The sequence below is a fragment of the Carlito syrichta genome, unplaced genomic scaffold, assembly GCF_000164805.1.
Source record: "Carlito syrichta isolate Samal-C Ts95f unplaced genomic scaffold, Tarsius_syrichta-2.0.1 Scaffold305756, whole genome shotgun sequence".
Classification (NCBI taxonomy): Eukaryota; Metazoa; Chordata; class Mammalia; order Primates; family Tarsiidae; genus Carlito; species Carlito syrichta.
The window spans coordinates 473997-490853 of NW_007249852.1; the positions used below are offsets into that span (position 1 = coordinate 473997).

General features: G+C 44.9%; 1 protein-coding gene across 3 annotated transcripts in view; it reads left to right on the top strand.

Moving 5' to 3' along the window:
• The window catches only part of SPECC1 (sperm antigen with calponin homology and coiled-coil domains 1), a 305973-nt gene that overhangs the window by 92092 nt on the left and 197024 nt on the right, over positions 1–16857 (top strand). For 2 of the 3 annotated variants that reach the window (XM_008062605.2, XM_021714763.1), the window contains exon 2: positions 13484–13654. In XM_008062605.2, coding sequence (XP_008060796.1) covers positions 13508–13654 — 147 coding nt within the window. In that variant the 5' untranslated portion in view covers positions 13484–13507. Of the gene's footprint in view, positions 1–2011; positions 2064–13483; positions 13655–16857 lie in introns of those variants that run through there. The other variant, XM_021714764.1, reaches the window with a different exon arrangement.

The window sequence follows — 16857 nt, forward strand, 5'->3', positions numbered from 1 at the left end:
CCCTCATATTTGTGGTTCTTGTGTATATTTAGAACACAATACTAGAAGCGTTTGATGCTGAGGAAAGATAGGGCATATTCCAGGCACTGAATAAATTAACCCTGCAAAGCACAGCAGTTGCTTTCATTAGCCAGCTGGCACTACAGGAAAGTAGCTAAAGCCCGTGGGTTAGAAACGAAAATCTCAGGAATGTGAGAACAAAAAGAAATCAGCTGCATTCAGTGATTTGACTTAATCTGGTAACAATAAGGAAATCCAGAACTCACAGTGCTCTGAGCAGTGGCAGACTCCCACCACATATGTGAACGGATGGACTTTCCCCACTCAACAAAGATGTCTGCTATAACCCTGGCAACTCGAGGTGGGGATACAGGCCAGAGTTAAGGCCCATACAGAGGCAATCTAGATCTTGTTCCTGCATCTTCTGCACCTATAGAAGATCCAGCAAAAGTTCCCCCCCTTTCTTCCTGGTGATCCTGAGAAACAGATGCAAATTAACAGACTTGGCCATCGGGTGGCCTCTTCCTTCTGTACTTTCCAGGTTGGCTGCTACTATCGTGTCAATGGCATGCAAGACCTGTGCTACCCGCAGTTCTGTAGAAACCTCTTCTGGTGTCTTCTGGGGCCACCAATGGAAACCTTTTCCCGGCATGCTGCTGCCTCCACCACCCTCGGCACCACCTATGCCTATGCCATACTACTCTGTAGCTGTGCGATACCAGAGCACCAAACCTTCAATAAGTCCAAGAAGGCCTGATGAATACTGTGGGAAATCAGAATTTTTTGAGGAAACAGACCTTTTTATGTTGTCTTTCTCTTTCTTTCTTTCTTTCTTCCTTCCTTCCTTCCTTCCATGCGATCTCACTATATTGCTCAGGCAGGTCTCAAACTCCCAGCCTCAAGTGATCCTTCCACCTTGGTCTCCTGAGTAACTGGGATAACAAGTATGTGCCACCATATCTGGCTTCATTCTGTTGGTGGCCCTATTCCTGCCTGCCTCTCTCTTGAGAGGCTGAGAGCTGTCCCAGGAGACTCTTCAGTTTCTCAGGCAGGTAGACAGACTGTCAGGGGCCCTCCTCAACCTTCCTCTCCACACACCACAGCTACAGAACTCACTGTAGTCAGGATCCAGTTGAGATCTTGCTACTCTGAATCTTCAGGCTTTCATGACTTAGGGCTGCCTTTGCAGAATAATGTCATCCTTGTAGAAAACCTGTTTCTACCTTATGGGAGTCCTCTGTGAATATATCAGAAACCATATGACTCTGAAGGAACCATAATAAAGGACAAGACCACCATCTTTGAGCAGGAAGCAAGAAAGGAACCAGAGGCCAATTATGTTTTTTCTCCCTATCTGCCTTAGATATCACTGGCTGTTACCACAAGGATGGCAGAAGAGTCGATGCCAGCACTCTTGCCTCTGACGTGGGCAGTAGGTGGTATTCTTCCATCATCTCCCTGCTTTCTTGAATTAAGCCACTTTTTCAGCAGGGGGACTTGTGAGATCACCCTCTGTGATTTCTCTTGTTGGGGCCCATTTGTGATGCAGCTAGCGTGTGTCATGCCGTGGGCACGTGGCACATGCAGGCTGTCTCGCCTGAGTTTGCAGAGCTGTGCTAGCTTCTTCCTTGTGTATATCTTCCTTTGGTCAGAAGGCCAGGGTAGCTAAAGTACAATGAGTAAAGAGGGACTGCGGATGTGGTTAGGGCCCAGACCTCTTCACCCATGGATGGGGGCTCTTGTCACAGAGAGTCCTTTTCTTGCATTTGTACTCAGCAGTGCTGGGGGAGAGGATTTGTCCCCTCCCTCCCGGGCCTGGATAGTTCAAGCGTACAGAAGCATGTTGGCAGAGCGCACATGCTTTTGGTTGGGTGGGTGCAGCACTGTGCCCTGCAGTTCTTGCATTGTTCCTAGAGGAAATAGAACAGAAGGAGACAGAACTGGCCTGCCTGTTGTCTGGGAAGCTGTGGCCCTGACATCACAGGGCTGTGTCCCTTTCACCACCTGACTTAGGGGGCCAAGTTAGGAACAAAGAAACAGAAAAGGTTGGATAAAAGATAAGGGTACTCAGACTTGATACTTTAAATTATTGGTTACCTAAGTCTGTGGTTACCATCAGCTCCAACTTTACAACGCATCTACTGACATACATTCATTTATGTTTCAATTAAGATGTCTGGTAAAATCTTAAGCCATAGAAATATAAAGTTTTATTTACTATTATTTTAAAACCATGCTTCAGGAATAAATTGAGGAAGTTAAGTGAAACAATAGATGATTTTAGAGATATGATGTTAAATAATTTTAGGAACTAAAACCATGACTATGAATTGATGACATTAAACTTTATAATGCTAATGCTTAGACATCAAGATGAATGTGGTTTTCAAGGTAATAATGCTGGTTGGCTCTATGTCCATATCCATCCATATCTATATCCATATAGCACTCCTGAAAGCAATTTGGGATTTTTTTTTGTTTTTTTGCAGTTGTTTAGAGATATGTATGTCTTTTTTTTTAACAATACTAAATATACTTTTAATTGTCTGAGTATTCAGATAAGGAATAAATTTATAAACTGGCAAGGACACATGTCATGTTATATACAATTATTTCTATTTTATGTTTTTTTTGTTGTCTTTTTTTTTTGAGTTGGAGTCTTACTCTGTCGCCCAGACTGGAGTGCAGTGGCCGCTCCCGGCCACCGCAGCCTCAACCTGCTGGGTTCCGGCGAGCCTTCCGCCTCAGCCTTCCAAGTAGCTGGAACTACAGGCGCGCACTACCATGCCTGGCTCATTTTTGATTTATTGTAGAGATGAGGTCTCGCCAAATTGCCCAGGCGGTTCTCAAACCCGCGGGCTCAGGCAATCCACTCACTTCAGCCTCCCAAGGCACAGGATTACAGGCTGAGCCACTGAGCCCGGCTTATTTTATGTTTTATATAATATATCCAGATATTTTAAAATGTAGTATATGTATTTCAATAAATAATGAATGTTTTTTAATCGTATGGTATAAAAGAAAAAGAAACATAATCACATCTCATTACTGCAGCAGTACCTGTGATCAATCGAATGTGTCTATGATCCGTCCGATGCCATCACATTTTCTTTTCTTTTTGAGTTGGATTCTCACTCCATTGCCCAGGTTGGAATGCAGTGGCATGCTCACAGCCACTCCAGCATCAACCTGCTGGACTTCGACGATCCTTCCACCTCAGCCTTCCAAGTAGCCGGAACTACAGGAATGTGCTATCACACCCGGCTATTTTTTAATTATTTATTGTAGATACTAGGTCTCGCCAGGTTGCCTGGTCTCAAACCCGTGGGCTCAGGCAATCCACTCGCCTCAGCCTCCCAAAGCGCTGGGATTACAGGCTGAGCAATCAAGCCCAGCCTCTTTTCTTTTGTTTTTAAATTTTATTTTAAAGATGTAGGGTACAATTCAGAATTAGGTATACAAGTGGTTATTGTACAGTTAAAGTTTGGGCCTCTCTTTGGTCCCCACTTTGCCTGCTTTGAGATCAAGTATTCTTATTAATGTTGTGTCCTCCCCCACACCACTGCCACCCCAATAGTGTCCCACTACTACCAGACCCTTTCTTAAAGTATTATGGTAATTGTTCAGGGTCTGCTTATGAGTGAGAAGATATGTATAAGTCTTACAGGAAAGATTATCATTACTTTGCAGTTCCGTTGTATATTCAGCACCTCTTAGTAAATGCCCCCTGTCGACTGGGACCTGTCCACCTTTGTAGGAGCTCCCTGACTGGGGGAGCAGGGACAAGGTGACACCCACATGCATGTCTTCGGTGAACAAAACCCAAATATTCATTTACTAGTATTTCTTCAGCACCTACTATGTGCCTGGAACACCACGATGAACTATGAGCAAGGGAGGTGATGCCCTACTGTTACGGACCTTCCACGATGGCGGAGAGAGGTAGATAATCAATGACAGATAATCAGTAATAGCAATAGCCGTTATTGAGTGATAGAGGCTCTGAAGAAATAAACTGGAGTCTGTCAGGTGGAGTGGGAGAGAGACTTTAGAGAGTGGAACTAAAAAGCCTTTTGGAGGAAATGTCCTTGAACAGAGACCAACTGAGGGAAATGGAGCCACTATGTGAGGAGCTGAGGGAACATTCCAGATACAGAGAATAGCGAGGGTAAGGCTCTTCATTGGGAACCAGCAGGGCAGGTGCAGGGAGCTGGAAACAGCTCAGATGAAGTACAGTGAGCAAGGAAGAGCGGTCAGGACCAAGATGGAGAGGTGGGCAGGGCCATGCTGCGTTAGGGATTATGACAAAGAGCTTGGATTTTCATTCCAAGTAGGAGAGTTCTGTGTAGGGAGTGATATGATCTAATTTGTATGTTTTAATAGTTTTTTATTTTTATTTTTTAGTTGGAGTCTCACTCTGTCACCTAAGCTGGAGTACACAGTGACATGCTTACGACTACCACAGCCTCAACCTGCTAGGCTCAGGCATTCCTTCTGCCTCAGCCTTCCAAGTAGCTGGAACTACAGGCACGTGCTACCACACCTGGCTAATTTTTGGATTTATTATGGAAACAAGGTCTTGTCAAGTTGCCCAGGCTGATCTCCAATCCTCTCACCTCCACCTCCCAAAATGCTGGGATTACAGGCATGAGCCACTGCCTCCAGCCTAAATAGTTTTTTTAGACTTTTAATTGTGGTTAAAGATGCACACATAACGTGAGGTTTATCACCGTTTTAGCCATTTTTAAGTGGACAGTTCATGATATGTGTTCTTAAAGGGACCATTTGGCTGCTGAAGGGCCATTTACTGTAGGGGGCAAGAAGGGACAAGAGCAGAGGCAAAGTGCTTGACTGGAGGAGGCAGCAACATCCAAGTGAGAGAGGTGAGGCTAGCTCGGAGGAGCAGGCAGTGGTCCTGAAGAGAACTACAGAATTTTCTGGAGGTTTGGAGGTTCAGAAAGGTCTTGTAAAAATGTCTTAATTGGCGTGAGCCCCGAGGAAGGGGATAGAACACTCATAGAGGGAGGGTCTCAGATGGGTAAATCCCCCGAGGTAAGAACCATGAGCCTCATTGAGAGGGCAGAGAAAAGCCTGGTTTGTTCACACTGCAGGAGTAAGTGGTCAGTGTGGCTTGGCTGAGCTCAGGCAAACTCAGGTAATTTGGAGGGTGCTTTGGCTGAATGTTGGTGCCCATCCCCCAAAGTCATCTGTTGGAACCTAGCACCCAACGTCATAGTTTTAAGAGGTGGGGCCCTTGGGAAGTAAGCCATGAGGGCTCTGCTCTCATGAATGGGATTAGTGCCCTTATAGAAGAGGCTCCAGGGGGCTTCCTTGCTCCTTCCGCCATGTGAGGTGCATAAAGAAGCTGCCATCTTTGAAGCCAAATGAACCTTCACCAGACACTGAATCTGCCAGTGCCTTGATTGACTTCCCAGCCCCCAGAGCTGTGAGCAATAAATTTCTATTCTTTTTTTTTTTTTTTTTTTTGAGTTGGAGTCTCTCTCTGTTGCCCAGACTGGAGTACAGTGGCCGCTCCCGGCCACCGCAGCCTTGACCTGCTGGGCTCCCGCAATCCTTCTGCCTCAGCCTTCCAAGTAGCTGGAACTACAGGCACGCACTACCACGCCTGGCTTATTTTTGATTTATTGTAGAGATGAGGTGTCGCCAAGTTTCCCGGGCGGGTCTCGAACCCGCGGGCTCAGGCAGTCCACTCACCTCAGCCTCCTAAAGTGCGGGATTACAGGTTGAGCCACCGAGCCCAGCTAGTTTCTATTCTTTATAAATTGCTGTCCCTAAGAAATTTTGTCACAGCAGCCCAAACTGACTAAGACAGTAGTGGGGAATGGTAGGCCAGGGTTAGGTGCATAGTCTGTAGTGGCACTGCCTGGGTCCCCATCGGGGAAGTTAGCAAACTCCTTGACATTCCTCATTGCTGATCCGTAAAACAAGGATGACAGCAACTGTCTCACAGAGGAGTCAAGAGCATGAGAGAAGACATAGGAAAACGCTGAACATGGTACCTGGCACGTAATTGGTATTGCTAAATGTGAGCTTAAAAATTAGGTAAAATGAAGGATTTTGAGGTGGGAATGACCAACCCAGCTTAATTCTCAATAGTCTATCAGGAATACATGGAAGGGATGAGCTCCAGGAGGGACTCTAGCACTGGTTTGTGCTGGAGGAAAGGGCAGAGCTCTCACAGGAAACATTGCAGACGTCTAATCTGCAAGTCTGGGCAACTGTGAATTTGAGAAATGGGAACCCTAGGGAGGAGTTCAAGATGACTTTGAAGTTTTGAGTTGGAGGGTGAGAGAAAGGCCACGCTGATGATAGAAATGAGGAAGTCGAGGGTGAAACTGGTTATCCAGGGTCTCTCTGTTCTGTGCTCCAGGCCGGATGCCATGAGGCTGCTCTGGGAGGGCTTACAAATAAGGGGAGGAGCCCTTATGGAACTCTCCCAGACCGGGAGAAGGTTTTCAAGAGGGAAGAGACTCGAGCACACTTTGGAAGGTGGTGTTGACGTTAGCTGGGCCCAGGGAGCTGGGCAGGTGTCCTGAGCTTCATGTTTTACCCTCCACATCTCCCCTCTGTCCCTCCACCAGCTCTGTACCAGGGCAGGCAACCATAGATACTGCATCCACAAGTCATGCCGATGAACAGCACTGGCAGTTTACTTGGAGAGAGAGGGAAAATGAGTTTGAAGTGTTTCTTTCCCCAGCTGCCTCCCCACTGAATCCCCATGGGTTGATTGTGTTTCTCTACTGAAGGTTTCTCTACAGCTTCTGACGCTCCTTCTGGTTCCTTGGGGATTTGAATTGTCTCCTCCCTGTCCCTTGCAGAACTAGGGCTGAGAAGGGTTCTAGCCCCGGGGTTTTGTGCCTTCCCTTTTGCCCCTCCCAAACCTGCCTACACCCTTGTAAAGTCTTGCATTCTCAGCTCTCCTCTGCTTCCCAACTGGTGTTCCAGGCAGAGGCAGTAGCATGTGCAAGGGCCCAGAACCGAGACTCAATAAATATGACTCAAGATGCTGCAGCCGACATAGATATGCAAATCTCCGGGTTCCTCCTATACTATAGTTTTTATTCTTAATTGGTTACTCTGCAAACCCTTCTAAACTATTCCTAAAAAATAAGGCTCTTGAAGTATTTTATTTCCATCTCCTTTTTCTACTACCCTGGCTCATCACTTCTAATTCTTTGATGTGAAGCCACATTATAGGTATGGAAATAACTACCCATTAGAGGTCATCTAACTCTTTCAGACGCCGGCTTTTTGGGTCAGCTTTGGAGACAGAAGGATGTCACAGACCAGTGATTCTTGGTCTCAATATAGCTGCCAGATTACAGCCTCTCTCTCAGGTCTGTGTTTCATACTTGGGCCCCGCCTCAGCCTGTTTCTTATTCCCGATTACACACTGTTCCTTATGGGTCTCCGCCTTCTGGCAGCATTCCATAGTTTCTGCAAGTTCTTTTTCTATGGTTTGTTTTCAGGTTTGAGGTGATGTGGTTAGTGATGCATGGATTTATTTTTATTTCGTTTTTGTTATATCTTAGTTCTTGTCTTCTCCCAATGACTTCTGCTGATGGCATCAGTAAATTGTAGTTTGCAGTTTTTCTTCTGGTGCTGCATGAAAATCTGTTGTTTTCCATATTTTCCAGAAGGGAATCGAAGGCTACTGGGATGATTTTTCATCTCAACCACAGGAAATAATCAGTTTCTAAGCATTTCCTGTGGCCACTTGGTTAAGTCTGGGATTCCCTCAGCTGCTTCCCAACCAGCTTTTAATTGTTGAACCATTTTCATGTTGGATGGGAAACTAACCAGACGCGTCGCGCGCTGGTGGGTCTATGTGCCGCTGTCCGAGAGCTCTCAATCTTCCTCTGCAGTGGTCTCTCAACTTCTGCACAGCTGACATTTTAGGCCAGCTACTTCTTTGGTGTGGGGCTCCCCTTTGGCTTGTAGGATGTCCAACAGCATCTCTGGCCCCTATCCAGTAGCACCCTGAGTTGCAACATTGTAAATGCCTCCACACATTGCCATGTGTCCCCTGGGGCAGAATCGCCCTGGGGTTTAGACTACTGCGGAAGAGGTCAGGAGCAAACTCAACCCATGCTCCAAAAAGCTCTAGCTCGGTATTTCCAACATGTTGTTCACTTACGTTCTATTTCCTGCTGAGTCCCATGGTAATTGAGCTATGTGCACATTCTTATTTTGTTAGTTCTCAGACTTGAATGCTTTAGCCTTCCGCTTCCTAGTGCTTATTGTACTTGCAGTCAAGACCTGAATGCCCTCTCCCACTCTCGGGGACTCGTCATTATTTTCTGATCGTCGGAATGGCTCCCCAATCGCCTTTCTGTTTCCTTGCCTTAAAAGGATAATAGAGCTGAGGCCCCAAGAGAACCCTCCAACACAGACTATCTGAAGGTGGCAATTCAGCAGTGGAGCATGTTTTGAAGAGCAGGAGACATGTATGGGCTCTGACTTCCCTGGTGTCCAAGCACTTAATTGTATTCCTAAAATACAACCGCTGTTCCTCCATCCCTCTTGTCTTTTCTTCTTTATGTTGTAAATTTGTGAATTCCAGTCCAAAGGTAAGACTTACACTATTCTGGAGAGGGAGAAAGTTTGGTAAGAAAATAAAATGTCTGAAAAATTTAAAGGAAACACCTTTGGAAAGATCTCCCCACCCCTATGGAAGTGAGTTCCCAGATTTAACTGTAATTCCTTGACCCATTTGATCCTTTGTGATGTTTATGAGGATTTTTAAGAAAACAGGGAATGAATAAAATAAACCTTCTTTTATCACTGTCCTGTATTTGGCCAGAGTCTGTCTGCTTATTTTATATAACTAATTTACATCCATAAGAAAACTATTATTTAACCAGCATTCCCACCCGTGCTTACCTATTTCGGCGGCCTGGATTTGTTAAGGCTGGGATATAATGACTTATAATGTATCTGCTCTATGTGTGTTTTCCCTCTCTTCTTTGCTTCCTGGACATTTCCAGATGAAATGTGCTGCTGTTCTGTGTACAAGAAGGGACTTTCCTCAAATCTGGCATGTCTGTCTGCCTCTTGCCACTGAACACATGTTTAATTGATCCATCACTGTGTGTCACTGAGTTAATAACACAGAGTGGGCCTCCACTTAGTACAGTTAACAGTTTTTGTCAGGAAGGCACCTCACAGTTGTTGAGAGCCTTCTGTGTTCTCAGCCCTTGATATGGCTGTTTGCCTTTCGTCTTCATGGTTTTGTGAAGCCGGCATTGATAACTCCATTTTATTGGGTGAAAATGTTGAGAATCATCATGTTCCAAAAGAGTGCCCAAGCTTACATGGTCGACATTGGAACTGGATTTGGACCAGGTGCATTTGACCTTCAAAACTTTGTGCTTTCCCAAGGGAGCAAAGATTATTCAGAAAGGTCTTCTGTTCCTGGTGTTTTGGTGTGCAGGTTTTAGAGCCAGTTTAAACTGGTTTCAAATCTTGGCTCCATGATAAACTCTGAGATTTGGGCAAGTTGCTGGAGCCAAATGAAGTTTCCCCATCTATAAAATGGGGATGTCTTCATCCATTTTGACTGCTGAGAAATACCATAAACTGGGTGACTTACAAAGAACAGAAATATATTGCTCACAGTTGTGGAGGCTAGGAAATCTAAGATCAAGGCACCAGCAGATTTGGTATCTGGCAAGGGCTGGCTGTCTGGTTTATGGCACTGTCTTGATGTGTCCTCATTTGGCAACAAGGGGAGACTAGTTCACTTTTTGTTGGGCCTCATTTGTATGGGCACCAATTTCATGCATGAGGGTTCTGCCCTCATGGGCTAATCACATATTAGACGCCCCACATCCTAACACTGCCATACTGGGGATTAGGTTCCAATATATAAATTCTGGAGGGATATAGATGTTCAAATCATGGCAAGAGATGACACTGAGTATGGTTAAGGTGAGGATTTAATGAGCCCCTCTCATGGAGCATTTAGCAGTGCCTTGCCAGGCTCAGAGTGAAATAGTATAGCTGCTGTCTTGTCATGACTGCATTTATGTAATTAACTGGCTTTCTGTGTCAGAGAGCCAGGCTGAAGGGCTAGGGGACGAGAGGAGAGTAGCAGAAGAAGCACTGGGAAGTGGAATCAGAGGAAGCCTGGCAGAGGGCTAGGAGTGGGCCTCTGGGTGCACTTACTCCCCTTCAGCCATTCCTGCAAGTGAACAGCGGGCAAGGCCAAAGTAGGGAGGGGTCATGTTTAATAAGCTCTACACAAGGAGACTGGGGAGCAGGGGGCAAGGCTGCTGTTCAGTCTGACCAGAGTGTAGGGAGCACCTCTGCTTCCTCACACACCAGTCCTCATCCTCTTGTCTGGGACAATCCTACAGACCTGTCACTGCTCCTTGGAGTGTGGCATGTGGCCACTCCTGGGCATCCCACCCTGGGCACTCTCCCTACCTGTAGGCTTCTCTTCCTGGTGACAGTAGGACAGCAATGATTTCATTACTGTGCATTGCATATTTTAAATTCTGGAGGAAGATCGGACATGAAGGGAAGAATCTGGTTGGTGGGTAGGTAGAAAATGGAAGGCTCAGTCCAGGAAAAAAGAATAATGGGAGGAAAGAGTGAAGGATGCACAGAATAGGTCATGTAGGAAATAAGAGGGGTCTGTGCAAGAAGAATTCTCAAGCCAGGTTCAGTGACTCACACCAGTCATCCCAGCATTTTGAGAGGCCAAAGCAGGGAGATCACTTGATCCAGGAGTTTGAGACAAGCCTGGCAACATAGTGAGACCTCATCTCTATAAAACTAAAATTTAAAAAAAAATTAGCCGGGTGTGGTGGTGCACACCTGTAGTTCCAGCTACTTAGGAAACTGAGATGGCAGAATTGCTTGAGCCCAGGAGGTCGAGACTGCGGTGAGCCACCATTGTACCACTGCATTGCAGCCTAGGTGACAGAGTAAAACCCCGACTCAAAAAAATAATAATAAAAATAACGAGTTCTCTGGGTATATTCACTTGGGATTAATTTGGTTGAATTCAGTAGGTGCTGGGAGAATAAAGGAAGAGGCCTGATGTTACAAGGGAAGTAACCCAGATAACGCTGCCTCAAAGTAAGCAACTCATCAGTCCTTGAAGGCTGGTTGAGCATTTGTCAGGTGTACTCATGAAACGATGAAAGGATGCCTAGATTAAGACCTATACAGTATAATTTCATAAGGACTCTCTCTCAATATAAAATGAACTAACAGAGCCTGAGTGACTCTTGAAGAGAAATATTGATACAGTTTACCAATACTACAGAACCAATCAGCAACAGGTCAGTCTGACTCAAGATAACTTAAGATCAGATCTGATGCCAGAAATTAAGAGAAAGAAATCTGGGTCTTTGATTTTGACTATAATGGCTCTTCTTTCTTGAATTCCTTTCTTCCTTCCTCCCTCCCTTCCTTCCTTCCTTTCTTTCTGCCTCCCTCTCTTTCTCTTTCTTTCTTTCTTCCAACCAAGGACTTAGACTCTTGAAATGTCAGAGAAAAAATTGGCAAAGAAGATTTCTGTCCTCTTACTGCTGCATTTTATCTTCATGTTTTTATCTCTGGGAGTGGGGTGTAAATAAAAGGCATTTCATTTCAGAGGTAAACTGAGCAGATTTTGGAAAATGTTGACACATTACAAAATCATCTTATGTTTTCTTAAAGTAAGCCCTGTAATGATCATTTCTAAGTAGTTCTGATCATAACATAAATGGGTGCCTTAATTAAGCAGATATTTTATTTAAGTCATCTCCTTGAGTCAGACTGACAGGTTGTTGGTTAGTTCTGTAGTAATTGGTAAAATGTATCAGTATTTCTCTTCAAGAGTCACTCAGGCTCTGTTAGTTCATTTTAAATTGAGAGAGAGTCCTTATGAAATTAGTTACTGTATAGGACTTCATCTAGGCATTCTTTCGTCGTTGCTGTGGAAACGAGCAATAAAAACTGTGGGTTGAGAATGAAAAATTAATTGGTGCTGAGCACCAGTAAAATATACAAGAATTAAATTGAGTTTTTTTAATATAGAATTTTTTTTAATTGTGATATCTGGAACCAAGCTGGGACTCCTAAGATTCTGAACTAATCATGTAACTGAAATCATGAATAGTTTTTTTCAGAAACACTGTGAAAAACAAATGACAAAGGCTTGAAAAGAATATTTTTACCAGTAGCCACAGTCACATAGCCACTGCGGTGAAATGAGTTCAAGTAGATGTTTGGACACATGCCACCAGCCAGTTATTTTGTTTAAATAGGAATAGGAACTGGCTGGCCGCTGCAGAGACAACGTCAGATATAATGGTCTTCTCCAGTCAGGAAAGGAGATGAGAGCAGAGCAGGTTGCAGGCTGAGCTGGGCTGTGGTAGGCAGCCTGTGGTTTTTCTTGTGGGTGGCTAAGGGGCTGTGCTAGGATGCAGTGAGGGAGAGGCATCCTAGGATGCTTAGCGCCAGCTCCCATCCCCCAGGGGCGGCAGTCATTGAGACCCCTGCACCCTGTGGGAGTGACTGCTGGAATTGGTTGTCACCTATGATTATTTTTAAAGTGCATTTCTGGTGTTCTTTGAAAGGACAAGGCGTTGTGGTTTTGGTGCTCTGTGTCATACTCTTGGCCGTTAGCATCCGCAGGGACAGGCAGAGCGAGGTTTAAAGCTGGATGAAATTTGAGAGGGCATTTAATCCAGTCCTGTGATGTTACTGACAGAAGAAACAGAGGCTCAGACAGGGTGAGGGATGGGCCAGGCCGCTCCTCACTCAGGAATGACAGCACGAATCCCTGATGTCCAGACTGGGGCTGCCTTCCACATCTCTGTAGGCAGATTTTTCCCTGAAGTCTTTAGCTGCATCCTGATAGTTTGAGCAATTTTCCTTTCATAAAATGTTATAGTTAGGGCAGTCACTCTGCCCTGTAATATTGGATCTGACCAATTAAAATAGGTTTTATTAATGTTTAAATGATATCCATTTTTATCCAAAAGAAGAAAAAAGTAGTTTGTGCTTCTGTGAAATCTAATTTTGGGGGATATCTATTTAAAAGTTGGGTAGGTTGTTCCTTTGTCAACTCTAAAGCTACAAAGCTTAGAGACATTTTATGTCTTGACTCCAGCTGACCTGTTTTATTGGGGTATGGGATACAGACATATATTGTATGGATATATGATGTCATGCTGTGTTAAGGATCCCTGACCAAGAAGAAGCTGTCATTTTGCTGAAAAGTAATGTCAGAGCATCAATAATGTTATTGATGTTTCAATAATTTGGTAAAAGCTGTTGCGGAGTTGTAAAAATTAGCCTCGCGCAAAATCTCATGTTAGGAAAAAAACATTCTATTTCCAGTCAAATCATTTCCACACCTTCTCGATAACAGTATTGAGCGTGGTATATGGGATAAAGCTTTATAATGTCACTCAGCAGGTTCAGGTTATGGAGACACATGTTTTTCTCTTCCACTCTTCTACAGAAAGACAGACCCACGAGGTCAAACATGCGGAGTGCAGCCAAGCCCTGGAATCCAGTCATCAAAGCGGGAAGCCATGGACCAGACCGGGCGAGGCCCCTCCCTGTGGCCTCTTCTGGCATGAAGACTTCTAAATCTTCAACCTCGTTGGCTTTTGAGTCCCGACTCAGCAGGGTATGAATCGAAATGTACAAGGCAGGGCAAGGTGCCCCCTGTACCCTGAGTTGGGAAGACTGAAGAGGGCAGTCAGCAAACCAGCAGCCTCTCAGGGAAGGGAAGGAGGCTCCCGAGGAGGGGGTCCCAGGAAGACCAGCATGTCTGGACCCAAAGGAATGGAGCAAGCAGGTGGAGGCGGGGGCGTCTGGGGTCCCGAAAGGAAATCTGTCAAGTGTTTAACATAACAATTAAGGTCCACTACCATGAATTGTGTGGATGCTCCAGGCAGTTTCATCCCCAGCATCCCCTGGATTGGGGTCAAGGTCACCCACGATCTTCACACCTCTGACAATCTAGTTGTCATTCTCTCCATCCTCCACTTGCTTGACCCACCAGCAGCATCAGCCCTGCTGATTGCACCCTCCATCAGGGAGTGCATTCTTCGCTGGTTTTCTCCTTCCTTCTCCTCATCCCCTTGGTCTCTAATGTTAGTTGGGCACGGGGCACAGTCCTTGGACTCATCTCTTTTCTGACTACATCCATTCCCTGAGTCAAGGGCTCTCACCATGCCACACCTGGTGCCTTCTTTTCTGTCCCGAGAGGAAATCATAGACAGTGTCACCTACCTGAATGCATAGTTTTGAAAAATCAATATACTATTCTAACTCAAATAAAAATATTGAATAGTAAGCATTTCCATCTGCAAATGTCTGAGCATGACTATGCTGAAGGACCCAAGGTGTTCCTTATAGCACAGTGGATGTGACAGCTGCAGTGCAGACTCATCCGGAGTTGTCATGTTATTGACTCGACAAAGGAAGCTGCAGGAGGAGTGACATGATTGTTTTGAAATGGCAAACACCCTTGGTGAATTTCTGAACCAAAGTGCAGGCTCCCCTTGTTTCATGATGATAGTTGTATTCTTAGGAAATTCCACGTATCTTGCAGCTGTGTGAGCAGTACATTGTTTTCATATGTAAAATGGAGGGAGGCTCCAGGCTTCATAATAATAAAAGGTATCCTGCCTATGTGACTGTTGGTGGACTCTGTGAAAATTGTGTGGGTTGTGTGGCAGTTCTTTGTGCAAGATTGTCCTGTGTTTTTTAGGACATCCAAATGGATCCTCCTACCCATTAAATATCAGTAGCACCCCTAATCCTAGTGGTAACTAAAAATGTGCCGTCAGATTTCCAACATACCCCCTGAGAGACAGCACTATCCCCATTAAGAACAATTATTCTAGGTGACAGTGTCTGGTCTCATGGCTTTTAACACTATAGGCAGATGATAACCAAACTTTCATCTCCAGCTGCCTTTGTGACATCGCCCCTTGGTTGTCTAAAAGCTACCTCTAATATAACATGTCCAGAACTGAACAAGGGTACAGTACTGGAGTTCAAAGAGGCTGAGGCCAGGGACTGGATCCCCCAGGACGCCCTCTCTGCTGCTCATCTCTTCTTGCCTTGGTCCCTCTGCTTCTCGGTGGCCTGGTGATGCCTAGCTTCCTTCAACATGTGGTATGAAGTATGCCAGACCTCCTACAACCCTTGGATGGCCTGGCTGCTTCTTGGCTCACCAGTTTAAAAATAAATAAAACAGCAAGCAAAAAATGAGGAAAAGTCTCTGCTCAGCTAGGCATGAGTCACTTATTGACCCCCTCCACTGTGCTGTGGCCAGGGGTTAGTCTATGCTCTGTGTTGGGGCAGCAAGAGTCAAAGTCCTCATCCCCGGAGGAGTCAACTGTGGCTAGGAAAGCAGAGTCTTATACTGTGGGCATGTTCTTTGTGAGTCTCGGGAACCCAGTCAGCCTTATATAATGGTTCCTAGGAATGCTCTAAACCTGCGTTGCCCAATGCAGTAGCCACCAGTCACATATGGAACCTTTGAAATGTGACCAGTCAAAATTGAGATGTGCTGTAGGCATAAAATCCACACCAGATTTGAAAGGATTTGAAATGCAGACCACCTCATGAATATATTTTATACTGTTTGCATGTTGATAGTATTTTGGATGTATTCAGTGAAGGAAAACTATTATTAGAATTACTTTTGTTTTGCCTTGCTTTTTAAATGTGGCTACGAAATAATATAAAATTATATATGAGGCTTGTATTGTATTTCCATTGAAGGCGCTGTTGTCAACACTTGGTTCTCATAGTGTGGTCCCTAGACCAGCAGCATCAGTATCATCGGGGACCTTGGTGAAAATGCAAATTCTCAAGCCCTGCCCCAGACCAAGGGACTCAGAAACGTGGTGGTTGGTGGTGGTTTGGGGAGCAGATACAGGTAACAATCTGTATTTTAACAAATCCTCCCCAAGATTCAAATACCTTTGCAAGTTTTTGAGTCACTGACCAATCATAACATGTTATCTACCACTAAATACCAGATTATATTATGTCTAATGATCTTAGAGCTTCAGATTTTTCCCATTTTAGTGGAATTGAGAGAAATTTCTTAGTTACTTTAATCTGTGAGGTATTTAAACTTTTTCCTTTTTAAGCTTTCTTATACAGGTGCTCAACAGCTTAAATATCAGTGAAACTGTTAGTGAAAATACTTATTAAATATATCAAAGCAACACCGAAATTCACACCTTCCTAGGGATCTTTTATAACAAACCAGAAAATCTCAAGTGGTGCCGAGGCTGCACTGGATGACCAGGAAACAAAGCCAAAAATACAGCATGAATGGAGAAGGAACAGGAAACAGTAAGCGAGACTAGTCACTCCCTATTTGATTTTACATCCAAAAGACAGGAATAAAGGAAGAGTAGCTTCAACTGTTTGTTTCAGAGGACAGGTAGGATGAGTTTTTATGTCCTACTTTCTGGGAAAGCTTCTAAGCAGTCTTTCTCAAATGGAATTCCTTGTAAAAGTTACAAGGGAATAAAGTGCTCCTGTTAATAGCTTTACTGCTGGCCGGGTGTGGTGGCTCAAGCCTATATTCCTAGTACTTTGGGTGGCTGAGGCGCGAGGATTGCCTGAGCCCAGGGGTTTGAGACCAGCTCGGGCAACTTAGTGAGACCTCGTCTCTACAATAAATCAAAAAATTGGCCGGGTGTGGTGGCACACACCTGTAGTTCCGGCTAACTTGGAAGGCTGAGGCAGAAGGATCGCCTGAGCCCAGCAGGTTGATGTCGGGATGGTCATGAACGTGCCACTGCACTCCGGTCTGGGCAACAGAGTGAGACTCTAACTAAAAAAAAAAATCTTCCTGCT